Source organism: Botrytis fragariae, assembly GCF_013461495.1.
Source record: "Botrytis fragariae strain BVB16 chromosome Unknown tig00000260, whole genome shotgun sequence".
In the NCBI taxonomy this organism is placed as follows: Eukaryota; Fungi; Ascomycota; class Leotiomycetes; order Helotiales; family Sclerotiniaceae; genus Botrytis; species Botrytis fragariae.
This window is the reverse complement of record NW_023501005.1, coordinates 540,029-565,701: the sequence shown is the minus strand read 5'-3', so window position 1 is coordinate 565,701 and position 25,673 is coordinate 540,029. Positions and strand designations below refer to the sequence as shown.

The window sequence follows — 25,673 nt, the reverse complement described above, 5'->3', positions numbered from 1 at the left end:
ATCTCTCAAGACAACTCTCAAGACTGATATTGAGACTGGTGCTGAGACCTTGCAATGATGAGGGCTGTCAAGGTATTCATGAACTCCATCCTGGTTATCGGCTTCATGGGCAAGTCAACAAAAGTAACCTAGGGCAGAGGCATTTTTAAAGAACGCATTGTGTCACCTGGTATACTCTATTTCTCTACCTATCACATTTGTTCCGAGGGCAAACCAGGTCTCGAATGCGATAATAGTGCGGGGCTTGATAGTGCACTTATCATTTCTCCATGTCCGGTTCGACGTTCAGGAACGAGTCGATTTCGGATATATCTATGAGTTTGATGAACAATACTCGAGTACAACAAATGCATTTAGAACGTTCGGAACAGACCCCAGAATCTCAATAATGTCTGTTGGCGTCAACCCATTCGTCTTCAACTTTTATCTTTGGAGAAGGGGTGTTGTCATCCGATCTAACAACAAAAGTTAATGGCTGGAATACTTTAGATTTCTGCAGGATTTTCTCAGTTGCAACACGCTCGTTTCGTTTGCATATCTGAGCTACCTATCACTTGCCTAGTAACTCATTTCACTGCCACCCAATGTAGCAGAACGACCCTGTTCTACCCACAAAGTTTCAATGGCCCTTTGACAGGTCTTTCTCTTCAGGTTCCAGATTTCGGCGAGCTTTAGCTTCGTCAGTCAGTTTGCTACCAACAACTGGAAGGAGGAAAATGATGAACAGACATTCCATACTAGATGTCCATTTTCATCTCCCCGAAGACCAATCCCAGATGTTCAGCTTATCATTTCAGCCATTCTTTCTATATACTAACAGTCAACTCAGATAGATAGTATCAATTAACACTCAATATCTCATCAATCATTTTCTAGCTCGAGGTTTGATTGATCTAATTCTGATCCGGAATGGCAAAATATTTCCTAGAAGCAAACTGTTGAAATTGTAAATGGACCTCAACGGGATGATGAAAATTAACGCAGCTCAAGCCAACACCAGTTTAATGTAGGACCAACCAGACGCCATATATTACTTCATCAAACCTCCATATCTACCTAGATGTACGTCTGGTCAAATTAGGCGGGGTAACATCTCACGGGATTGTGTCATTTGGTTTACCAAGAAGATGAAAGATTAACATTCACGCACGCATTTTGCTGGGCATTTAAGAAAAGTATTCATTATCATTAATATTATCAATCTATTCGTCAATTATTTACGGACGATTTTGGTTCTATATACAATCTCTCCAGACATCTCCCTTAAACTGGGCAACGTCTACCGTTGGTGTTCCAGTTATATGGAATAGGATCAGTGGTCTGGATTTCCCAATCAACGGATCCGACAGCAGTGAGAGCAAAGAATACGCCGTTAGGGTCATATGTTTGCTTCATCGCATAAAGTCTATCATAGTTGATACCGTAGAATGCTTGTGTTTGATTGGGCTCGATGAGGTCACCCTCTGACATATAGGAGCCGGAATCAGGAGCAATGGCACGGAAAGTATCCATGAAGGCTGTAACGGCGTTTACAACGACCTCGATCTCGGCCCAGGAGCTAGTAGCATCCCATTCACCACCGACGATAGTGTGCATGATGGTTTCCCGCCACGCAGGAAGAACAGCGGAATCAGTGGGTGGGTCGACAGCAATACCGGTACCGGAGATATGGAAGCCGGCGATGAAGAAACCTTGCTCGATGGCAGATTTGTGAGCGGCAAAGGTTTGATTGCGGAGGTCATCGTCCTCGAATACAGAGCGAGGCATGAGGCGAGAAGCGGTTTTGACAACGTCAGTTCCGACATATTCTTCCGGGAAAGAAACAACCCAGGCATCATAGCTAGGGATAATTGTCAGCATGCTTGAATTATGATTGTGAACAAGACAAAAAAGCTAGGAATAACTTACAAGTTGTCAGCGTGGTTGTACCAAGGAGTATATGTGATGTTGTTGCTGTCAAGAACATCGAACCAAGGCTTGAGAAGTGCTTGAGTCTCAGCAACTGTCATGTTTGGTGCGACGAAAGATTCCATACGGAAATAATAAGCATCACTACCACCAACATCGGTTCCAATTTCGAAGGCGCTAGCTCCAAGGTAGTAATATCCGTAGGTACCGGCATCGACGAAGGTTTCAGCATTGTCAATATAAGCTTGAACACCTGCCCAGAAGAAGTCGTTACCGGGAGTATCTGCGACAGTGAAGTTGAAGGTGACTGTGGTGGTTTCGAGTTTGGGGAGAAGTTTGACGGTGAGAGATGTTACAACACCAATAGTGCTACCGCCACCACCGCGAAGCATCCAGAAGATATCGGAGTTGGTTTTGGAATCACAAGTGATGAATTTACCGGTGGCAAGGACAACTTCCATGGCCAAGACTTGATCAGATCCCATACCATACATACTGCTCAAAGGCGAGTGACCACCACCGGCAATATAACCACCACCCATTCCTACAGTGACAGCTTCACCACCAATTACAGTACCTCCTAAGCTCTTGGCATATTCGTAGGCTTCGTGTACCAAGATACCGGAACCAACCTTGATAGCAGGTCCGGAATAACCATTAGCAGCTACAAAGTTTGGTAAATATGCCTTATCTTTGAGATAATGAGTCCAGACGGTGAGAGCACCCTTGCCAGATGCTTTACCGTTGAAATCGTGACCAGTGTTCTTGATCACAATGGAAAGGTCAAGATTTCTTGCGAAATTGACAGCGAGTTGGATTTGTGCCACGTTTGTGACGTTGACAACATAACTGGGGTAACCACCCTGCTCACAGGTGTCTGTATAGTTAAATCCGGGAGGCATACAAGTACGGCCCTGGAAGAGAGGCAATTGAATTGAAGTTGGATCAGCCTCACTGTGTCAAAGTTAGTATCCAATAATGTATCCGATTGGGTGAGTCTTACTGCAATTCTGAAAAGTACCAGTCAGCTGTGACAGATGCACATTTGACTGCATCATATTCAGGCCATTCTGGGTAACAAACAGCGGCCAAAGGAGTGGACTTGATCAAGGCACCGCCAAGGAGGATGTCAAAAATATCCCAAATTAAGGTAATGGGCCACAACGCATCACCAGGGAGGAGTTTGCATGCTCTAGTTGATCTCTTCGAAGCAGTGGAATCAGAGTCGAAAGCGAAGAGAGATGAGATAGATTCATTGTTGATGGCAGCAGCAACGTTGTCAAGAACGCCATCAGTCAATTGCACCACTTCATTACTAAAAAGAGCTGGTGTGGCGGTTGAAATAACAGTGGTTGTGGCAGGGCTCAAGGTTGAGGTTACAATGCTTTGTGCTGAAACGGCACCCAAGAAAGCAGCGGCTGCCGCTAAAGACGGTGAGGTCTTCATGACTGTAATTTATCAGTAACAGTCGCGAAGCATAGCGGGAAGGTATCAAGGATTTAAGAGAGAACTACCTGATTTGCAAAAGTAATTTCCTTCTCTAGATGTATGAACTTGACAGGACTTGGAAGGTCAAAAGAGGCGTGGACTGAAATGGATGGGCTTGGGGGCCAACTATTTAACAGAAATTGTCTCTTGAGAGAAGTCTGGGTATCTGGATCTCGGCGTGGCTGAGAAGAATGTTTTCCCAAAAGGGAAGACATGGTGGAGATCTCATGGAGAAAGCTTTCCCATTCTGGTTGCGAGCCTATGTCAGGACTAGATATGACAAAGCTTCAGCACAAGAATTAACATATCAGGATCTATAATTGATTCATGTTAGATTGAAATCTCGCCATGTTTGATTTTCGGACAACTCGGCATCAAAAACATCCTTAGAATATTTTGACAGAATGTGGATTTGCCGGGGGATGGCCAATAGTACATTCGGCGTAAACACCTGAAAAGAAACGGCGCCCACTTTGAGCCCTGATCTACCCGGTCGTTGCATAAGAGAACTAGAGGCTAATTGAGATCAAAGATATGGGTCCTGTGGATATTCGATAACAAAATCTAATAATTATTAATATGGGAACTATCATATCATTGGATACTGATTGATTCCTCCAGGGACGACCAATGAACGATGTAAATTGTATAGTAAAGTCGAAGTCTTAAAATTGACAAACAAATGGCAACAAAATGGTTCTTCGACTCAAATGAGGTATTCTAAACTGAAAATTTTCTCTAGACTTGCTGAGATTTGACAATTGAGTGATACTTTGGGATGGACCTAGAATACGTACTCAGACGGAAGAGACTATACGACTGTACGAGTGTACATGCATGTGTGGTCTATTTCATCTAACGGCTCGCCTATGAGCTTATGATTCCAGTGTTGTGGTCAAGATCTATTAGATTCATTCCCCACCTGCAGAGAGTAAGCCGTAAAAATCAGCAGAAACGGATCAAACTTTAGAGAACCGTACTCCGTGAAGCTGCAGAACTATAGCGGAGCATCGATAGTTCACGAATCAAAAAATCGAAACGAGGCTTCCGCTTGAATCGTTCGTGGGCCCGAAATCGCCACGTTTTCTTCTTTTTTCGTTTGTGTAACCATGTCCATCGCTTGCAGTCTCGATTCTCGAACCTTAAAGATTCTGCTCTTGTACAAGGTAAGATCTTACGATAACAAACCTACCTAGATGATATCTAAGCATTTATGATACCATTTACCATGGAAGACTGTACTCTGTAAGGGTTTTCACATGCAGCACTCCATTCCGTTAGGGCATCAGATCTTTCGATGATCAATGCCCATCTATCGCTTGAGTCAAGCTTGTAAATTACTGAGATTATTGGACTTCGTATATCAGCGGCCGCGTTTCCTAATAAGTTGTGAAAAGAATGTACTTAATCCTGTGTAAGTTATCTGTATGAATTCTCGAGGGAGTACCTAGGCACAGTTGATAGTGATAAGTATCTCGGGTTACCTACTCTGAACTTTATCGGCCGATATTTTATGGTGTACGGGCGTTAAATACCAGGGTTTTCGGTGCGTTTCATGGAAATTCCCAGTAGAATTACCCCTAGATACTCAGAGAATTTTCAGCCTAGAGAAAATCAATGAGGGTTAAGGTTAAAACTTTGAAAAGTAATTTTGTTCTCGAAGATTGAGGTGGAAAAGGTTGCGATCCGAATTCTTCCCTACGACGACTAGTACGACGTATTATTTTGCTATTTCGAGGCTATATAGCGGGAAGCCCCATTTGCGAAGTTGAACCCCAGCTGACCATCAGATGAAGGTAAATTTTTGTCAATAATGAATATACAAAGTGCGAAGTACCATACACATACCTCTGCATGATTGGTTTCAAGTCCTTACTGATAGATATCTAGACTTGGGTAGACTACTTTGCGTTTATCAGATTGAATTAGCTCCTAGTACTTGCCAAGACGTTACGTAGATCCTGGAATTGATCAAAATTTAATCTCCAAGTCTGTATAGCTAAGCCCTTTCGATCAATTTTAGAGTAGAACTAGGACCAGAATTAGCTACATAAGTATAATACATTGACCGGACTCGCTGCATTGACACCAATAGCAATTTTGTGGCACAGAACTCGGTACCGTAACGTTACCCCCTACAAACTTCAGAAACACACGGCATCAGCATATAAAAACAAAAGAGACGTAAACCCCCGCCTTTCATCGACGCCGTTACGCTACACATATTGTGGCTTTTTAATCCCCCTTAGTTGCTACCGGCAATTAAGATGATACCTTCCCATACGAACAGAATCTGTATTTCACACTGCGTGTGTATGTGCAGTGTTACAGTCGGCAGATGTTGAACGGAAATATAAGAATGCAGGAGGAAAGGGGGTTGCAGATTCTGAATTTAATCACCGTGTGGAACACCTTGTATATTTCGGACTTGCACCAATTGCCACTGGCTGCTTCCTCGGTCCCGTCTCTAACCTCCCTCACCCCCACCCCATCTTTGCCCTTTGTCACACAATCACAAACTTCAAGTTTAAATCCGCGATGCAATCAAAAGTACAGCACTCCGCAAGAATTTCTTCCGTGTTCCATACCCCTGGCTTTGCCCGGAGCGGGAATTGCCTTTCGTTACCCGAGTTTCTGGGTACGGATGTAAAGAACACAAATTTGGCCTAGTCACAATGCTCGGGTACGACGAAGCTCAAAAAGATCCATACTACTGCTGTTGCACATACAGTATCGTTGCCCCATCAGGGAAAGCAGTATTCATACAGATAAATCAGGCCAATCAGCCCTTCCAGAGCATAGACAACATACCGATCCGTTTCATTCCCTATAAAATTTGACTCGTTGTTTGTCAAAACCCCGGTGGAGTTGAAAACTCAATACCTCGTTTTAACTTTCTTGCTTTTTTCGACCTTTCCTTCCGAATCCCCTTGACCGGGTTTGTTTTTTGCATTGAACTTCTCAATCCTTGGATTGCCATGTGGTGATGGACCCTCGGTTACATTGATTTACATCTGCTAATTGACTTTATCATAATATAACGGCCTGTTCGTCGCGCGTCGTATATGGTCCCCATTTTTTGATATTCACTTTTCGTTCATCTTCTCAATCGTATCAGTGAGGGTGGTCCATTATCGTTTGCATTCCACTTTCTTGTACATGAGCCCCAAGGTGGAATTGTGACTGGTTCACCGACCAAAACATGGCTACCAGTGCTGCTGCTGTTGCGGATCTTCCTCACGATAACCGTCAAGCTCAGGCATTCGCGATTACTTTTGTTTTTCCGGCCATTGCGACAGCCGCCCTCTTTTTACGGTTGTACAGTAGATCCTTGACTAGATCTTTTGCTGCAGGTATGTGATTGCTATTAGTTATGCTCGTTTTTCTGAGAATTAACACTTTAATACAACCGTCGCTAACCTGTTGCAGATGATTGGGTAATTTGCTTTGCCATGGTAAGTTTTATTCACAGTTTGTAGGCCATACGAGTGCCATTCTCCCAAAACTTTCATGAAAATCCATGGATATGACAGTTGGGCTCTTGATTGACCTTGCGATCTGGGCAGGCTCTGATGCTGGGGGGGGGGGGGGGGGGGGCGATTGACAGCAAGATCTTCCACTAAACTTCTCCTTTCTAGATCGTTTACTGGGCGGAGACATATACTTCATACAAAGGCAAAGCTCTTCCTTTACCGACCTCATCACCCGAACTCTTCTAACAGCTACTAGTGATAAAATACAATTATGTCGGTATACACATATGGGATCTTCCAGCCGATTGGGATTCCGTGCCTGGTGCAAAATATGGCTATGCGGTTAGTTTTTGATGCAAATATCTCTCATTGCTTATTACTGATTACTCCAGACCGAACTCATTTACAACCCCATCTTGGCTCTTGTGAAAACATCTATCCTTCTCTTCCTACTTCGCCTTACCGGCCAAAAATCTAATGTCAGACTAACGATTATTGGTCTTCTGATTTTCAATGGCGTCATGATGGTTGTCACATTCCTTCTCACTGCTTTCCACTGTGTTCCCATTGCCGCAAACTGGTACCCTGCCCAGTACCCTGATGCCGTCTGCATGAACTTTGCAAACTTTGTTACCGGGACAGCAAGTGTCAGTGTTTTGACCGACATGCTGGCTTTGTTAATGCCAACATGGATTGTCTACAATCTACAGATCTCACGGAGGCAAAAATTGATGCTTGTTGCTATATTGTCATTTGGTCTTATGTGAGTAACCGTCCATTTCTCGCCATAACTCTTGGCATGACGCCTTTCTCTAACATCCTACCGTAGAACCGTTATTATTGGTATTATTCGGATCATCCTTCTCGATTCGTTCGATCGCAAACCTCCAGCAGATATCACATATTCTCTTCTTTTCTGTATTACAACAATCGAAGTCGGCTTATCATTTGTTTGCGCGTGTGCGCCCGCACTTAAACCCATTTTTGTGCGCATCATCCCCAAAATTTTTGGAGAAAGTGATCGTTCGCGGAGTCAAAAGAAATCTACCGAAGGATATGGACAGGGAAGAACAGCCCGCCGCCCAGAAGGCTATGAAATGAGTAGGAGAACGGCGCATCATACTACAGAGATTGGGGCCGGCGATATAGACGGAGACTATGATAAAATGAGTGATGTCACTGATGTGGAGAGTGGTCACGGAAAGGGGGATGGATTGCACAAAGGTCAGATGGGGATCGCAGTGAGAACAGAAACCGAAGTGAAGTGGCATGACAGTATGTCTGTGAATAATGGAAAGCCAGTCAGAAAAAGCGGTAGCAGTACCGAAAGTCTTGTATGAATGATTGATGGGTTATAGTTGTTTCATGTGGGATTTGCTTCTTCATTTGTCATTTTATTCGTCATATACCCCATGCTTTATAGGAATATTTGCTACAATCTAGCAATTCAGTATCAATTTTGTTACGAGACATGTGATCTGGACATTGGAGAACGTGTCACTCCTCATATCAGCCCTTCGAAACTGCAAACCGATAGAACAAATCAAGTGTCAAAGTGCATTATCGAAGTCAGTGTCCTCAATTGTCCACGTAGCGGTTCCAATATCGAAAGCCATTAATTATCCAAAGGCGGGAAAGATTCTATCATCTTTGTTCTTCCAAGCAAGCCTCCAGCAGAGATATATTGGTAGTTTTCTCAATCAATCTCTGCCAAACTGTGACCTCCATTGGATTCGACTCTCAACAAAGATGGAACTCCTGTTTTCATCGCTACTGATAGTTTTATATCTATTTTTATCGCTTGATTATTCCAGCCTGCTGATTACAAGCATTACGATACATGCAATTAACTCCATAAAGGCCAGCAGGGAAGTTAAAAATCGGCTATAGGAGAGGGAGGCGTTTAACGGGCAGAAGACGAGTTGGATGAGGGTTGTTTATGGTTTAAGAGAGGGCAGCTATGTGATGGAAGGAAGGAGAAATAGAAAGAACGGGAAAAAACTACATTTCCAGCGCTGCATCAACTCCCGCACTATGTTTTGTGCGTTTTCACAGTGTTTGGGGCCATGAACATTAAACACGATACAACACTCCTCTATTCACAGGCATTTCTCGAACCCTATTTGAGAATGATGATTCAAGACAAGCATTGTATGAACACGAGTATTGGCAAAATCATTGCCACTAAATCCTCCCTACCCGCCCAAAATTGACCCCTTCATTTTCGGTTATGAGCCAAACTTTAGGAGCCTGAGCAAGAACCATACCATCTTAATACAGATCTCTCTTGTGCCAAACAAGAACAGGGAAGTATTATGAAGTACCTTTTTGACAAAAGACTCATCAGCCACCTAATTTCAATATCTTAATGACTCTAGTTAGCACCACTTTGGATCTCATTAATGAAATGGAACACTTCATGCCACCTGCATTCCCATCACCAAGATCGCCTATCACTATATTTCGGAACTTGGTCTCTAGAATTACATTAGTATTCTACTCCAGATATATTTCACCAAACCCCTCACCCTTTTAGAAACTCGGTCTGTTCACTTATAAGCATTCCCTGTATCGCGGCGTAATTTTTCCTTCCACATATTTTTATATTTGCCATGTCCAAGTCTCTCCAGCCCATACCTCAATCACAACTGAACAATACCAAGCACTTCAGTCCGAGTCAACGCATTCATATATCATGGTATCCATTCGTTTTCATTCTCTCCTCCATCGACAACTACCTAACTGAAACTAGCTTTTCACTCCCTTGTTACTTTGCACCATTGATCATCACAATAACATTACCAACCAATACGCATCAACCATCTATGAATTACAAGCACAGCATCCGTCTATCATCATCGCTTTCCCCCATGAAACTCTGTTTCCAGTACATCAGGCCACTGTCGATGGCGTAAGTTTCCCTCTCCATACCAGTCGATAAATTCAGCAAAATCGACCCCTGCTTCCTCCACTTAGTATCAAAACAAACAAGTTTCCCCAACTCCTAGCTTAATGCCCAATTTATGCCTACAAATGCCCTTTGCGGCAACGGGCTCTTGTAAACAATTGCTCTGCACTTGCTTCCATTTTCCAATTACAAGTTTCTTCTCCTTGCCTTCGTCCCGATCACATGATCATTCCCATTCTTCTCTCATCGTAATCCCCCCAACCCAATCCTCCTTCTCAACTCCATAATTCTTTGTCTCCCAACTGGATCATCTCTATAGGCAGCCGCACCCAACTCGGCCAAAATCTGTCCGATTTGATCTTGCTGCACCTCGCCTCCAAAAACTCTCTTATTGTGTCTAATACAGTCCTCGTACCATTGCTCCGCTGCATACACAATGTGATTTGCAAGAACTATCCTATTTGCCCCAACGAATGGGTTGACCTCATTGTAAAACATTCCTTCTAAGATGTTGATTATTGTGTCAAAGTCGAAGGACACACTGATAAACAAATCTGGGACCCAATTTGTAGGACCTGGATGGGCGTGTTCAGCCGCGTAAGTTTCGACGAGGGGGATGAGAATGCTAGGAGAGAAGACGATTTCATATCCAGAAAGCTTTTGCGACATTTCACGGATAATGTTTACGATAGCTTCATAAGGACGTTCAGTTTGCGCTTGCGGGTCTTCTTCTACACGGGCCTGTATTGACTGTAGAAGTTGTTCCCACATAGTCCGGATATCAGCCTGGTTGTGATGATTGGCAGCTGCAAATATTTGGAGGCAGATATCATAGTATTGGCCTTGGTCAGCATACTCATTGAAAAGCTAGAAGATGTTAGCAATATGCAAGCAAGCGAGGACGGGGTGGTAACTTACGACAGAGAGTGGTTGAATGGCACCGTCAAGATCCTGAACCACGGAATCTTTACGTGCTTGAGGAATTCTAGGATCGGCTCTCAAGCGTTGCAACAATTCATGTTGAATACTAGCAACGTCCAGCAATTCACCAGCCTCATGCAGCATGATTTGTCGCGCCTGTCTGTGGATGGCACCGCCTTGTGTTTGAGCATTTGCCTTGGCTCTACTCAAGTATTCGATTCTCCTTTGCAAGGAGATGGGAAGTTCACTCTTGGCCAAAGTAAGCTGTACACCAGCAGCGGAAGAGTAATCTTCTCGGTGAACGTAGTATTTCCAAAGCAGGTCGGAATTCTCCGTGCTTTCGCTGGCAGTCCGCTCAAGATATTTGACAATGAATGGCGAGTCTGTGGCAATAATTCTTTCCGTCCAGCCTTGTTCAAGGTACCAATCAAAAAGGTCGTATTGAAAGACCTCGTCGTCAGACTCATCAACCACTTGATGTGCTTCTTCGCGCATTCTAGCTTGGGTGGTTTGTCTACCATCAACCATTTCCGGTGCATTCCCAGTGTCGTTGTCGACAGCAGTTAAAATCTCCTTTACGATGTTATAACAGTCCTTGCGGAACTCGAAGAAACTTGCTCGATGGTCGTCGGCAGGCCTGCCATCATTAAGCCACGACAGAGCTTTGTTGCCACGATCGGATTCGTGAGCAACAAGTAGTGCCAGGCTGATTGCGCCAGCATAGAATTGATTCGCGGCAAATTGAGCACAAGCGCTGTACAAATTGTCGTGAGATAAAACACCGGCGACTTCCTGAAATAATCGAACACTCTCATTGAGAAGTGCCCTTCCGTGATCAGATGAAGGCCCGACGCTGGTCGCTCGTTGCAACTGTTCTTGGGCCCTAAAAATAATGACATCGTCAGGACTACAGAAAGTACCACAGCGTCTTCTGAGAGCCTCAGCGACTGTATCAACATTTGAGCCCTGAGCAATGTTACGATTCACAATCTCCTTTACCAACAATTTCGCCAAGTTTTTGCCATTGTCAGTAGAAAATAATAGTTCGAATGTTAGTTCTCGGAGTTGTTGCTTCGTTGTATCATCTAGCGCAGCCCAAATGTCATCGACTCGTTCCTCGAAAAACATTTGAACAAAAGATATTCCTTCTACGATGCTCGTGTTAAGGATTTGCAGTGAATGCAATGCTTGGTGTTCGCCCTGCAGAGCAAGATCCTCCTGTTGACTTGTGACACGATTAAGACCCTCGGGCCCAGACAGCCCCTCAATGAACGTCTTGTTGTCCTCCAAAAACTTGGACAATTTCATAAGTTCATCTTGAACAGCGCCTAGCTTCTTTTTATCAATTGTTGGTTTTATAGCAACAACCTCCTTGGTAATTTCCATTTTTATGACCGGCGATTTCCAAAGACCGCGGACCAATCTAGCCATATAGAGAGCAAGCCCGTCGTGTCTCGAAGAAGGCCGCACGTTTTCAATAGCTTGGGCTGGTCCCTCGACAACCATATTTTGGTCCATAGATGCACGTCCACCATGCTCAACGAATGCTCTCCTAGCAGCTTCAATTGTGTCTGGATCTGCTATCCTCCTCTCTCCAACTACCGAAGCATCACCACCTTGTCCACAAGCTACGGCTAAAGCAGTCGCGGTCGTTTCCCCTCTACCATATTGTCGAATAAATTTCTTAATCTCGGTTTCTCCATCATCAAATCCACTTCGAATTGCAGAGGCAAATATGTCTACAAGTCGTCGGCGTCGAACGATATGAATCCCGGAATTTGTCATAATTGCTATTTCCGGGGTTGGAAGATCGTACTGAGTTGCGAGTTCATTACCAAAGCCCAGGGGTTGATCTGAAGCAGCGAAAGGTTTTGTCACAAGACCGATAGCCTCAGCACGACTGCCCATCTCCAGCCAAAATGCCGATTCACAATATCGCAAACCTTGTTGGGCGGCCATGTCTCGTGCCTGCGCTGCTATACGACCTGTATCTGGAGCCGACAGGAAAAGAGCATCACTCCCATCACGGGTCTCCTTGGAAACGAAACAGAAGAAGAAACCTGGAGGGTATCGAAGACCTCTGCGTGTATGTGCTAGTGCATCAGAACTTGTCTCGATCGCTGGCTCGAGTCCAGGATAAGGTCTAGTTCCCGGCCGATCAATCCTGGGTGGAAATCTGATATGTTGAACCTGCATACTTTGTGGAGCTCCCTGGCCAGTTTGGAAACCGTAAGCATAACCCCGAGTGGCACTCAGAAACAAGCGGCATCCAGATGTGGTAGTAGCCATAAGATGAAGCTTTAGTCCTTCTTTTGCAGATATAGGACTAATCGAAACGATCCGCATGTGAGACGATAAGAGAGGCGAGGCCGAAATCATGTGAGAGATATCTCTCAGGATATCTTGTCGCTTCTTGTCAATGACTTGTGTCAAGGTGGTAGCGCTATCCATGTGAAATGTTCGAATGGTGGATTCGGAGGAAAGAGTGTATAGCAAGCGACGGGTGTCATCTACAACCATATCCACCACAACCTCAGTCGTCGCGCGGCCCCAAGGTATGGGTACCAAAGATGTGTATCCAGGACTCGTGTGATTGAGCTTTCCTGTTTTATTTGAAAACCATTTGTCTTCATTTTGATATGTAAGCTCGTAGACCTGGTTGGCTCCTCCCGCGAAAAATATGCGCCCCGTGTCTGTCGATCCTTCAATTACTGTGACGTCGAGTCCTCTGATGGAAAGCGTCATGCCGGTTCTGTAAAGCTCCAAATTTCTATTCCCATGCTCATCAACTCCGTCTGCGACACCCAACAAAATAATATCTTGAGTGGTTGCGACCACCACAATGTGCGTGATGGCTTCAATGAAAACTCCTTTGCGCGGTATCACCAGTTTCACAGCTCTGATACCATTTGGTTGATCCTCAAATCCTCGCAGTGTTGGATTTGGACTGGTATAGTCCCATAAGTATAATGCGTTGTCGATAGCTGCCCATGCATGATTTAACTCCGCAAAGAGCCCCATCGATGTCCCGAAAGAAGCATTATTGTATTGGTCGTAAATCGTATCTGGAATATCGTACATCCTCATCTTTTGGAAAGGAACCCAGGCGGGATCGGAGACAGGAGATGGAAGTTCATAGTCAGACGAGATGCCCTCTGCGGGACTGTTAGCTGTGTCTCCTATACAAACTCTAATATAAACTCACGCTTGACATAGCTATCAAGATCAGGAAAGCTTGATTCTCTTTGCAGAACTTCGTTGATAGTTTTCGCAGCTCGTGAAATAGGTAATAAAGGTTGCGGTAAGATTTGAGGCTGAATTGGAGGAGGTATTGGGCCGTCTCGAGGTGGAGTTGGCTCACGTCCAGCATGTGGTTGCGGTGGTCGAAAAAGAGGAGGTTGTGGTGGAGGAGGTTGATTGAATCTCGGAGGAGCAGGTGTCATGAAATATGTACCTGGTAAAGGTCTCTGTGGTGTTCCTGGAAGCGCCATTCTCTTTTTTTCTCCCTCTCTGGCTGGTAATCAACCAATCTTTAAATAAATACTGTCGCGAGAAGGAATCTTGCAGAAGATGGAATTAGAGATTAGAAAAACTTCATGAAGAAAAAAGCGATTGAGTCGTGATGATATGATAATCTTCGAAGTTGTGCGATGGAGGCAAATGATTGTAAGAATTCGAAGATGGACCGAGGGCAAGGTTTCTATTTGTATACCTGCAGCTGTATATTTTTTCTGTTTTAGAGCTACAACTCTCTCTCTAGATGAGCCTCGCGACGCGGTCGAAGCTTCCAGGATAAATATTTATTCGAGGCACGTGACGGGTTGTAAAAAAAACAATAGAGATTTGGTCGATTGGGTAGATTGGGTTTTACAAATCTAGGTAACAAATTGAAAGATGATCAATAAATAAGAAATACTCTGGTAACTAGATGTATAGGTACGTAGGATGGAATACCTGTACGCCGTATTTGTGAAAGTTTTGTTTCAACAGAAGAAGGACTTTCTTTTTCACAATTCACTTTTTGAGGAAGTCATTACCATTACAATTAGCCGGAAAGGTAACAGTGAATAAGTATCATCTCTAACCAACTTTTCTAATACTCAAGCTATACGAGGTCTATCCCGGAATATATAACGCTGAGTATAGTGTCACGATGATATTGATTGTATACTCTTCTCATCTATCTCGAAAAAACCAGAGAAGATTTAATCTATAGTTGCTTCTCATGAGTTCCTCACTGTCATCATGAAGCCAATCACCCAATTCCTAGCATAAGACGTCTAGCAATTTGTGCATTTCGTTCATCCACCGCTCGCCTTCCACTCTTCGTTTCGCTCCTCAGCCTGGTCAAGCTCTATTGGTTCATTGAATCATGCCTTCTTAGCATCCCTTTCGGCTTTCTTCAAAGCTCTGGTTCTGATGCTCTGATGCATGCCTTTATTTTGATCTACCACAAACGACCCTCCGACTCCTAAGGTATTCTCTAACCACCATTGCATTAACGCATGACCCCAAAATGGTGTACTTGTATAAGCCATCTTCTGAGCTCCTCCACTTCTACCAATCTTGGCCAGAGTAGTCTTGACAAATGTTCTTGGGTTTGGAATAAACATGCTGGTACGTCGAATCTTGCTCATTGCGGTCGTAACAAGGTAGCTCAATACTAGCTCGACGTCGACGCCTGTACCCTTAAGTTCGCCTCCAAGGGATGTTGACCATTGTTGTAAGAATGCCTTGCTTCCAGAGTATGTAGCCAGTAAAGGAGTCGGTAACCATCCACCAAACGAACCCATAGTTAAGATCAAACCGCGTTTGCGTTGAACCATTCCAGGGGCTACAATTTGGGTAACTCGAAGTGTACCTGTGCAGTTGATGGTAATGATGTCTCTCATTTCCTCCTTTGGTGTCTGAATAAATGGCACTGGAATGCTGTGACTTTGTCCGACATTGTTGACCAAGATTCCTACATCAAGTCCATCAACAAGAGCCTTCAACTTTGCATAATCCTCATCCCTATTGGCAGCGAAATCCATGGCAAGAATCTTTGTCTGGATGTTCGAGCCGGCATATTTGGTTTGAATTTCGGAGGCGAGAGTTTGAAGTTTCGATTCAGTACGGGAGACAAGGACAATATTGAATCCTTTCTGGGCAAGTTGAATTGCATATTCTTTGCCGAGACCATCAGAAGCACCAGTCACTACTGCCCAAGTTCCTTTCTTTCCGTAGGTTCGAAGCTATTTCGAGTATGTTAGTCAACTCTACCCAATTACAACTGTTGGTACATCAAGTATCAAGGATCCTTACATTCTTCCCTGATAGGACGAAAAGACTCAATAAAAGCTGGATGTAGCTAATAACTTTGCCAGCGACGATGAAAGCTCCAATACCAGCAAGTCCAGTAAGGACAGCCTTTGGCAGAATAGTATCGAGAACCATTTTGTCAATTGTCAATGAATTGAAAGAAGAGGAAGACAATTCAGAGAAATGTTGAGACCACCAGGACTTAGAAATAGGTGATGACTTTGGACTAAGTTTTGGTGAGGAAATCCACTAAATCTCAGCCCGGTATTCGTTCATGATAACACCGAGTAGCCTCGTAGCATCTCACTATTGGAGATACTCGAGGCACTAACAATGTCTAACATGATTTGCCAATAGTGCGGGACCACGCGAGCTTAGTTCCCAACCCCTGTACAAGGCTGATCTTCAAACTCTAATTTTTGTTTACTTCGTTGTGCTGACTGACTGAACGCTTCTCGGGTTTTGATTTACATTGGCGTGATCCCACTATCACGGCACAAACGCTTCTCAATCTCATACTCGAGCGGAGATTCCAATACAGTTTCTCAACATGAGTTTCCTCACTAGCCTCACCGCATACTTGCCTCAACATGAAGGTGTACTTCCCCAATGGCTTCTTTTCGTGAGTGTCACCGTCCTTGCCTCATATATGGTCTCAGTACTAATCTAACACTAGATCTCCGTCACTTCTCTTTTCAATACCGTCCAATGCTATTTTACTCTCCACTTTAACTCCCAAATCTATAACGCCATCCCCATATCCAGTATCCCACTTAGTAAAGGTACCTCCCAATCCTATCCTTTAACCACATCTGCCACTCCTCTCTCTTCGCGCACATTCGGAACATGGACTCTTATCACTGCGATCGTTCGTCTTCAAACCGCATATCATATTAGCAACCCACAGATATATCAATTGGGATACGCGACATTTATTGTTGCGTGGTTACATTTCATGGGAGAGTGGTTGGTGTTTGGCACTACGAAGATGGGCAGGGGATTAGCAGGACCAGCCGCGGTGTCAACGGGGACTCTGATCTGGATGTGGTTGCAATGGGGATTTTATGTCAAATAAGAGAATGGGATGAGGGACTAGCCGGACGGGAGGGGGAAGATGAAGAGGACATACATAATAAGTGGATTGGATTTGGATGCAGTAGTTGAGACTGCATTCAAGGCATTTCGAGGGGTTGTGAGTATAGTATATGTTAACAAATATTGAGATCCTACAAGAGGAGTCGATATTATCAGCCAAGACTTATTACAAACAATGGTTAATTTGTACAATAGGACAAGTATCGAATTTTCTCCAAGTTATACAAATTCATTTCACGTGAAGTTATATATACAAATGTATGTTATTATGGAATAGGCATTTTTCTTCTCATTTTATATTATGATATCAGATTTATATTACATTCAACTGGCAAAAGGCCCCGAATTTTCACGTAGATTTATTATTTTCGTTTAGGCCGACTTATTGATGGATCTGAGTAGAGACCAGCTTAATCATGGGTTTTGGTTATTGTTTGTTTTTGTTTTTTCTTGTTTTTATTGGAGGGGTTTCCTATGAGATTTCACATATAAAAAGGCCATGCTTTATGTTTTTGAAACGCTCCCTACAGGTTCATTGCCTTAATCCTCAGAATTGTGCTCGAGATCGTTCTGAGGATCGTCTGAATCGTTTTTGGGATCTTCGTTAAACTCATCATCTGCATCGTTCGAACCGTCTGAACCATCCTCGACATCGTGGTCAAACTCATCCTCAACCACACAAAGACCCACCATGCTGTGGTGAAGATGTATAGTAAATTTTGAATCGTCCATGGTAAAAGAGAAATAGTACACTTCGGACATGATGAACAAAGCGTCTATTTCTTCTGTGAACGGGAAATAACGGCAAGAAACGAATAAAAAGACAAAGATGGAAAAGATCACGGCTTAGTTACAATAACACGCGCTGTAGGATTATTTTGCAGTAGATTCAGTTGAGTTTCCTGAGTGAATCTTAACAGAGCCGACTGGCTTGAAATCAAGAAGACTGTAAACTTCATAAAGTGATGGGTAGCGAGAATCTTCTATAATGTCATGGTGGTGTAGTCCATCGAGGCGAATAAGGGACGGCTTGATAAGCAAGACCCCTTTCGTGAGATCGTTTAAAAGCTCGAAGCTTGAGGCAGGAATCATGAATCTTTCGCCCGGAGTGTCCTTGGGTAGGTTCGAGATCAACAGTGTTCCTCTTGCCCGATCCGACCCCCTTAAAATTGCAACTTGGCGGTGGTTAAGTTCCAGTGGAGTAGACTTCTCACATTACATAGAAATCTTTGTTCGATGGAATATGTGGTAAACGGAGAGCAGCCAGAGTTTCTCAGGGCGGGAATCATCGTTTTATCAAGTCACAATTTCTATTCTGAGATTCAGTCAATCAAATGACATACGATTGTATAAAATAGATATTGTTCCGAGATCGAACATACTTTACCGATTTTCTTCACGTGATTTGTGGATATATTCCGGCATGCATTAACAAACGCGTTTTTAGATTGAAACACAGGGATCTCTTATCGATCGATTTGAAAAATACCTACCACTTCCGTCATTATTCCAAGGGGGAATCGACATGAATCAACGAATGATGACATGACATGGCGTGGCATGGCATGACACGGCATGATGTTCAACGCTTTCTCTAATGACAATTGCCGTCCATCATACATCCTCATCGATATCTTCTCCATTAATTAAAAGAAGTTACATTGCATAGGTACACTTCTACATTTCTACACCCAAAACGACACTGTGCCACTGTTTACAACTGTTCACAACTGTCACTATTACCTAGCATCTCGCGTTTGATATCTCACCCTACTCGCAGTCTCATCTCATGGGACAAAGAAAAGAACTACCCACTCTCATTCAAGTTCATTGCATCTGTCGCCACCCAAAAATGCATAGGTTTGATTAGACAGTCTAGATTGTTTTTACGGCTACCACCCTCCAAGGTCATCTATCAGATTTACTCCTGATTCAATATCATCCGACATACCCACGATTCTCGTATTTATCTGGTGCTTTCGTGTCCTCAAATTTCACAGAGGCTTATCACCGAGAACTATTCGAAATATCTGATGAATATAATAAGGGTTGAGCTTGTTGTATATAAATTTGCTTCACTTTGGCCAAAATCATACATTTTTTCATCACACTATTTGACACTCAAAGGTCGGCAAAATGGTGGATAGTTTCACTGGAATTGCTTCAATACCTAATGAGGTCAGTGTTCCATTTTGTCTAGCCCTATGAACTAGCTGGCTAACAATATCAAAGCTCCTCATCAATGTCCTTTCACTCTTTTCTACCCGTCGACTTCTTCCTCTCGCGTGTACCTGCCATCGTTTCCATGATCTCATAATCCGAATCATACATCATCGCCTCATTGCAGCAGCGTCTTTGAAGAATCACAAATTGATCCTTGAGTGTTTTCATCCCTCTACGAAACTCATCACCCCATACGCTTTGTGCAATTATCTTGGCACAGATGGACTAAGTGACGACGTTGTTGGAGAGGGAGATATATACAAAGATGTCAACAATACAGGGAGATTAGGTAAAATGGCCGGTTTATATTCGCGCTTTAGGCCGCTTCAGTCTGAAGAAAGAATACGACATCTGGCAGGTAGTGCTAGACCAACCCTTCTACCAGAATCAGACGATGGACTTGTATCTCAAATCGTCGATCTTGAGTCACATGAACTTTTCTCGCAACTTTGCACCATCACCAATATCGTTAAAGTTGGTCCAAAACGAGGATTGTTTCTAAGTTGCGTTAATATTGGCGAGGGAGTCATAAGAGTTTTTAGAGACTGGCTGTCGGATCGCGTTGATGCGAACGAGAGGCACATTGACAGCCCAGAAGAATGCGAAAAACGGCTATTGTGGACCGATACCGAGAAACATGTTGGATTGAAATTCAAAGTATCTAGGTGGGAAGAAGCACCTGCTCCAATTTTGCTACATCGTGATGAGGAAGCTCCTGTTTTCTATAAGCTTCAATATGAAGGTAAGCCGGGTTTGCAAGAGATTTGAGGGGAAAGTACTGATGATATCCGCTCAGAATTGGTCCTAAGAACAACGCAGCTTCTCCTTCATGTCGAAGAATCATTGACAAGAGAAGTAGGACACTCAAGTAAAGCAATTGTAATAGGTTCATGGGATTATTAATCCATACTTCACCTTGGATCACACCCAAACGTGCCGGGTATCAACAAACAGCGTGAACAGCTTGAACTGCAAGTACTTATCATTTGAGTTCTTGATTTGAATACTTACTACGTTTTACCTAGTTTCATGATTCACATGTACTTACGAGGGCGTTTATCAGATTTCAGTTTGTTAGAGTGTGAATATATTGATGAACGCGGGTAATCCAACTATTGATAAGCGGGATAGCCTGGAGGGACTTTCTCAGAACTGATAGGTTTAGATGAGTTCAGTAAGCTCTTCGTAGGAATTCTTTTAAATTAGATGGACATAGCCTTTTCATCGTTTTGCTGTTTGTCATTGTTAGTTGTTGTTGGTCGTCTTTAGAGTTATTGAAAGATTCACGGCTGTGACTAGGGTACAAAAAGTTATGTCCTCAGCCCCTTCCAAATCCAACAGCACACCTTTAATTCGAGGGATATACAATCAGACGAATGTAATCTTACCAAGCCACCTTTTCGTTTTAGGGTGACATTGGTGGTTAACAGAGTGTAAGCTGCCCCCACAGAGTCTGAAGCTTTTCAAAGTAGAGCAACAAGAGTTCGTAGGTACTCGGTAAAGCTTATTAGATTAGATAAGTAGTTGGCGAAGGTCCGTGCGCTTCCCTCTTCCAATCCCATCCCCCTCCTCAAGCGTGAATTCAAAAAAAATCTCGCAATTGCAGGCTGTGCTCTGAGAGTCGAGATCCATCCATTCACTGCTATTTATAGTACTTCGTACCTCAATACCAACCAGCATAGCATTCCCCTCGCTTCTCATCAATCACGTTGAATCTCATCTCATCTGTGTGGGTAATCTTAATTTATCTCACCTCATACTCAAAGGTCGCGAGTGAACTTAAAAAATGACACCCTCTGAGACATGCAAGATGATGTCTTTGTGGTCTTTACCTTGTGTATATTCAACTTCCCGAAATCACTTGACAATAACACCATTTTGATTTCCACCCCATTCCCCGCATTCTCGGCAATACATGTAACGATTGGCTGCAATGTAAGTTCTTGTACCCCATCTTTATTGTGTCTGGACGGTCTCAAGCATCACGATATCTGCAATAGAAGAGCAGATGATCAATTAAATTGCCTTTACGTGACGAATTCGAGGTATAACATACATTTATATCTTCTTGAGTTTTCTTCCGCACATCACAAAACCTTGTCAGATCTCTCGTTTTTCATTCTGAATCTCGGTAGCAGGGGTATTAGTGTGCTCACCTTCCTCCAGGATGCATAGCAAAAAAGGAAAAGATGGATCTTGTGTGCCCTTTTCAAAGCCCCTTCGCAGAAACACTTCAGCGACAAACTGTTGTGGATCATGTCAATACCTTTCATCGGGCTAATATTCATGCAGTGATTCAGAAGGTATCTGCAACATGCATATAAACATCGAATCCTTTGCCAAAAATATTCCCCTCTTCCGTCCAGTCCTAGATTTCATTCCAATCTAAGCAAAGAAACTGTTTGCAAAGTTGGAAAATGTTTAATACTTTGATATTCCTGACGCTTGCTGCCTGCTCATCTGCAGCTCCAGCACCGACACCATCGATCAACACAACTGTTGATCTAGGATACTCAAAATATTTGGGAACTAATAATGGTAACGGCGTCACTCAGTGGCTTGGACTACGATATGCCGCTGCTCCTTTAGGAGATCTGCGTTTTCGAGCCCCTCAAAGTCCCGCTGTAAATAATACTTTACAGATAGCAAACAAGGTGTGCACTTTGCCCACTTCATTTATTCGTCATTACTGACTCAAGGATTACAGCATGGTGGAGTCTGTCACTCGTCACCTTCGACCTCGCTTTCATCCAAAACAACCGAGGATTGTCTCTTCGTGGACATCTATGCACCCACTGATGCAAGCAAACTCCACCCTGTCTTTGTTTACTTTCAGGGTGGTGGCTTTAATACCCTTGCCAGCCCAAACTTGAATGCGACTAGTCTGATTGCAGCGGGTCACCACGACATCGTCGTAGTCGCGTTCAATTATCGTGTTGGTCCTTGGGGTTTCTTGACCAGTAAGGAAGTTGTGGCGAATGGTGATACAAACGTTGGACTGAAAGATCAACGATTCCTGCTTGAATGGGTTCAGAAGAACATTGAACAAGTAAGTTTTTGCCAGTGTTTGGGCTTAATACGTCTACTATAGCATATGAAATTAATATGTAGCAGTTTGGAGGTAATAAATCACATGTAACAATTGGAGGAGCAAGCGCGGGTGCGGCTTCTGTAGATCTTCAGCTTTCTGCATATGGAGGTCGCGATGATGGACTCTTCCATGCTAGTGCGGCCGAAAGTCAGTCTTTCGGTGCTCAGCTCACGGTAGACGAGTCACAATATCAGTACGATGGTTTAGTTCAACGAACTGGTTGTGCTGGGCAAAGTGACACACTAGCTTGTTTGAGGGGATTGGATATCAGCATCCTTGCCAAAAGCAATATCAATGTTCCAACACCAGGTGGCGCAGGAGATGATCCGGCGTTTATGTGGTCTAATGTCATTGACGGCGTTTTCACTCCTGATTATACCTACAAGTTATTTGCCACTGGGCAATATGTTCAACTTCCTGCGATATATGGGTATGCCTTCTTTACTGCTGCTCACCTATGCCAAAAAGACTAACACGATGTTCTCTTCATTCTAGTGACGACACAAACGAAGGCACAATATTTACTCCTCAGTCCATTAATTCCAGCGCCGAAATGTCCAACTTTTTAAAGGATAATTTCGTCAAACTTACTGATGATCAACTAAGTAACATCCATGAGTACTACCCTCAGGGGCCTCAATATCCAAACGCTGGCACATACTGGAGTGCAGCAGCTCTTGCTTATGGCGAGATGCGCTACAATTGTCCCGGAATCTACCTATCCGGCTCTCATGACTTCTACGCCCCATCAATTGGAAATTGGAATTACCATTGGGACGTTCTATCATCTGCAAATGCTGCCAGTGGGTATGGTGTTACGCATACTTCCGAATCAGGTTCTATTTGGGGTAGCAGTGGACCACCAGATTCTGCTCTCATACCATCCATTCAAGCATACTGGACCAGCTTTATTAGGAGCAAAGACCCTAATACATATAAGCTCAAAAGTGCACCCAGATGGGAACAATTAAAGACTAGTAATTATCAGAGGATACTTTTTCAAGCCGAGAACGTTACAGGGACAGCCACTGCAAATGTTACAATGGAAACCATACCAGATGTACAGATGGCGAGGTGTCAGTACCTGTCTAGTATTGGTGCGAGCATCGCGCAATAAACTTTTTATGGGGATTGCCAATTTTCGTTGAGTTCCTCTTATTTATTTCTACTACATACTTTTACGGCATTGAATATTCGGAATTAGGTGTTAGGAACACACTGTTGGCATGGTTTTACATACGATGGCGTTTTGGATTTCCTGGGTATCTGGAACTTTCTCTTTTGGCACCAAGACATAGCTTATTAGCTTTTGAATGATATTTATTGATATCATACATTTATGCCTATCATTGACTTAGGCTATTATCAAACAATAACATTTAATGCCAAGTCTAAATCAAACAAAGGATCATTGGATATCCCAAGAATAAGTTCGATCCAGAACTCGTGAATCTCCCCTTTGTCTACCTTCATTCCATGAATCTATTTCCGCTCATCGTTATTGTCGAAAATTTCTTTGTTATAAGTAGCCAGATACCAGTAACCGTTACCATCGAATGTTCCATTCGTTCTGGTAGTCGAGGCAAGTAATCTGTCTTAAAAATTACAAACTCTTTCACACGTGTTATGAGGGGTACTGAACTCAGCTTTACCAATCATTCTCTTTGTCATTTATTTTGTTGTTCTACCTTCACTCGTAGCTCTCCACCTTGACTTCATTTCGATTATCATTCGATGGCAGCTTTCAAATCTCTATCTACATTCAACATCTACGTCCACGTTTCCCGCCACAAGACAATCTACAAGCAGCATTTTTAATCCGCGTAGTGTGTAATCAATCTTCCGTTCAAACACATGCATTCAACAAAATCACATACACAATCTCAAAAGCTTGACTCGCACAAATCATCCGTTCGAAGCTTCAAGTCACATCATAAACACAGACATACAATGACGTCTCACACCAACGCAAATCCCAGCTCCAGTTCACCTAAACGCAAAATAGCTCAAAGCTCTTCTGATCGCCTCTCTAAGATACCTAAGCTCAAAGTACCAGGCAATACCCCCACTGATCCCTCTCAACCAAACCATTCCCGCTCCAGAAATTTGCCGCAATCCATTTCCACCGACAACAAACATGTTCATCATCGTCATCATCACGAACATCATCCACATCATGGATTCATTCATCCACCCCAAGATTCCACTTTATTTTCCCCTACAAATACAAGCTCTGCTCTCCCAAGCTTAACTTTAGGCGAAGGTGTAATTCCACCTTTCACATCCCCCACTGTCCCTCTCTCACAGAGTCAACCATTCTCCGATCAAGACACACCAACCGAGATTGAAGACGCCGCGGGATTAGGTGCCCCACCAAATTTGGCAAATGATTTGGAAGAGGCATTGATGGAAGAAGTGGAGAAAAATCCAGGGCTGACACAAGGGCTTAGAATCGAGGGTCTCGCTTCTCAGGGCAATGGAGGGAGTAATTTGACACCGGAAGAAGTGGGTTTTGATATTGACGTGGATATCAATCATGATAAAGACGAAATCACATGGGAGAGCGATGAGGAAGATAATGAAGAACCTTCAACCAGAGATAAGGATAAAGAATGCGTAGAATCGTCTGTTTCCTCCGAATCCGATTCTCGCCATTCATCTGATTCAGGATATGATGAAACGGCGGCGCTTCCAGTTTCGGATACAAATATGGATACAGGACCAGAATACGATGAGGGATATGTGGAGGGCGGAGGGGACAGTAATGGCGTTGATGCCTCTGCCGAAATTGACTGGAATGACATGTCGAATGATATTGATGCTGATCCTTACGCTGGGGTTGAGGCAAAAATACCAGGCGAAAATGATGTGCAAATGAATTCTGGTGGTGTGTACGGGGAGTGGAATAGTGGAAACGCAGAGTGGGCTGACGTGGTATCTCTAGAGCCTGAGGAAGATGAGGCTGTGGACGGATATGAAGGAACTGGAAATGGGGTACAAAAAAGTGGTGAGAACGATGTCTGGTGGTTAAACGAAGGTTGAATAGAGTCGAATGGGTACACAAAGATCGACTTGGTTGGTGTAATAAAGATGGAAGTCGTTTTTATTTTTCACTTTGATTGGTAAGAGTATTTCAAGTCATATTGCTCATCCAGCGAGCAGCTTGGAATCGCGTAGGTTCATCAACAATCGGAGCTGGTAATGGGGTATATAAGAATGTCTTGATGGAAATCAAGCCCCAGTTGTAATTTACAATGGCATTTAT

The 25,673-nt window shown here is 43.5% G+C and overlaps 8 protein-coding genes across 8 annotated transcripts; 5 read left to right on the top strand and 3 right to left on the bottom strand.

Moving 5' to 3' along the window:
* Positions 1-1,263: 1,263 nt before the first annotated feature.
* Positions 1,264-3,354, bottom strand: Bfra_012163 (putative fad binding domain protein; the record flags this gene model as incomplete). Its single annotated transcript, XM_037342482.1, has 3 exons — positions 1,264-1,840; positions 1,909-2,862; positions 2,912-3,354. 3 exons carry the CDS (start codon positions 3,352-3,354, stop codon positions 1,264-1,266), a joined length of 1,974 nt encoding a protein of 657 aa, XP_037187779.1.
* A 3,244-nt stretch (positions 3,355-6,598) lies between these two features.
* On the top strand, positions 6,599-8,209 carry Bfra_012162 (putative cfem domain-containing protein; the record flags this gene model as incomplete). The annotated part of the gene is made up of 4 exons (XM_037342481.1): positions 6,599-6,749; positions 7,126-7,211; positions 7,262-7,632; positions 7,699-8,209. 4 exons carry the CDS (start codon positions 6,599-6,601, stop codon positions 8,207-8,209), a joined length of 1,119 nt encoding a protein of 372 aa, XP_037187778.1.
* A 1,811-nt stretch (positions 8,210-10,020) lies between these two features.
* Bfra_012161 (putative non-repetitive protein) lies at positions 10,021-14,189 on the bottom strand (the record flags this gene model as incomplete). Its single annotated transcript, XM_037342480.1, has 3 exons — positions 10,021-10,644; positions 10,696-13,853; positions 13,904-14,189. 3 exons carry the CDS (start codon positions 14,187-14,189, stop codon positions 10,021-10,023), a joined length of 4,068 nt encoding a protein of 1,355 aa, XP_037187777.1.
* Positions 14,190-15,068: 879 nt separating this feature from the next.
* Bfra_012160 (putative 3-ketoacyl- reductase protein) lies at positions 15,069-16,216 on the bottom strand (the record flags this gene model as incomplete). The annotated part of the gene is made up of 2 exons (XM_037342479.1): positions 16,003-16,216; positions 15,069-15,932 (listed from the first exon to the last, which is right to left on the bottom strand). The coding sequence occupies exons 1-2, from the start codon at positions 16,132-16,134 to the stop codon at positions 15,069-15,071; spliced, it is 996 nt and encodes a 331-aa protein (XP_037187776.1). The 5' UTR covers positions 16,135-16,216.
* Positions 16,217-16,549: 333 nt separating this feature from the next.
* On the top strand, positions 16,550-17,074 carry Bfra_012159 (putative ergosterol biosynthesis protein; the record flags this gene model as incomplete). Its single annotated transcript, XM_037342478.1, has 2 exons — positions 16,550-16,621; positions 16,676-17,074. 2 exons carry the CDS (start codon positions 16,550-16,552, stop codon positions 17,072-17,074), a joined length of 471 nt encoding a protein of 156 aa, XP_037187775.1.
* Positions 17,075-19,230: 2,156 nt separating this feature from the next.
* Bfra_012158 (putative f-box domain protein) lies at positions 19,231-20,220 on the top strand (the record flags this gene model as incomplete). The annotated part of the gene is made up of 3 exons (XM_037342477.1): positions 19,231-19,272; positions 19,327-20,059; positions 20,114-20,220. 3 exons carry the CDS (start codon positions 19,231-19,233, stop codon positions 20,218-20,220), a joined length of 882 nt encoding a protein of 293 aa, XP_037187774.1.
* Positions 20,221-21,734: 1,514 nt separating this feature from the next.
* Bfra_012157 (putative triacylglycerol lipase protein) lies at positions 21,735-23,525 on the top strand (the record flags this gene model as incomplete). The annotated part of the gene is made up of 4 exons (XM_037342476.1): positions 21,735-21,971; positions 22,025-22,366; positions 22,429-22,838; positions 22,904-23,525. 4 exons carry the CDS (start codon positions 21,735-21,737, stop codon positions 23,523-23,525), a joined length of 1,611 nt encoding a protein of 536 aa, XP_037187773.1.
* An 833-nt stretch (positions 23,526-24,358) lies between these two features.
* Positions 24,359-25,450, top strand: Bfra_012156 (uncharacterized protein; the record flags this gene model as incomplete). Its single annotated transcript, XM_037342475.1, has 1 exon — positions 24,359-25,450. The coding sequence occupies one exon, from the start codon at positions 24,359-24,361 to the stop codon at positions 25,448-25,450; it is 1,092 nt and encodes a 363-aa protein (XP_037187772.1).
* Between the last annotated feature and the right edge of the window lie 223 nt (positions 25,451-25,673).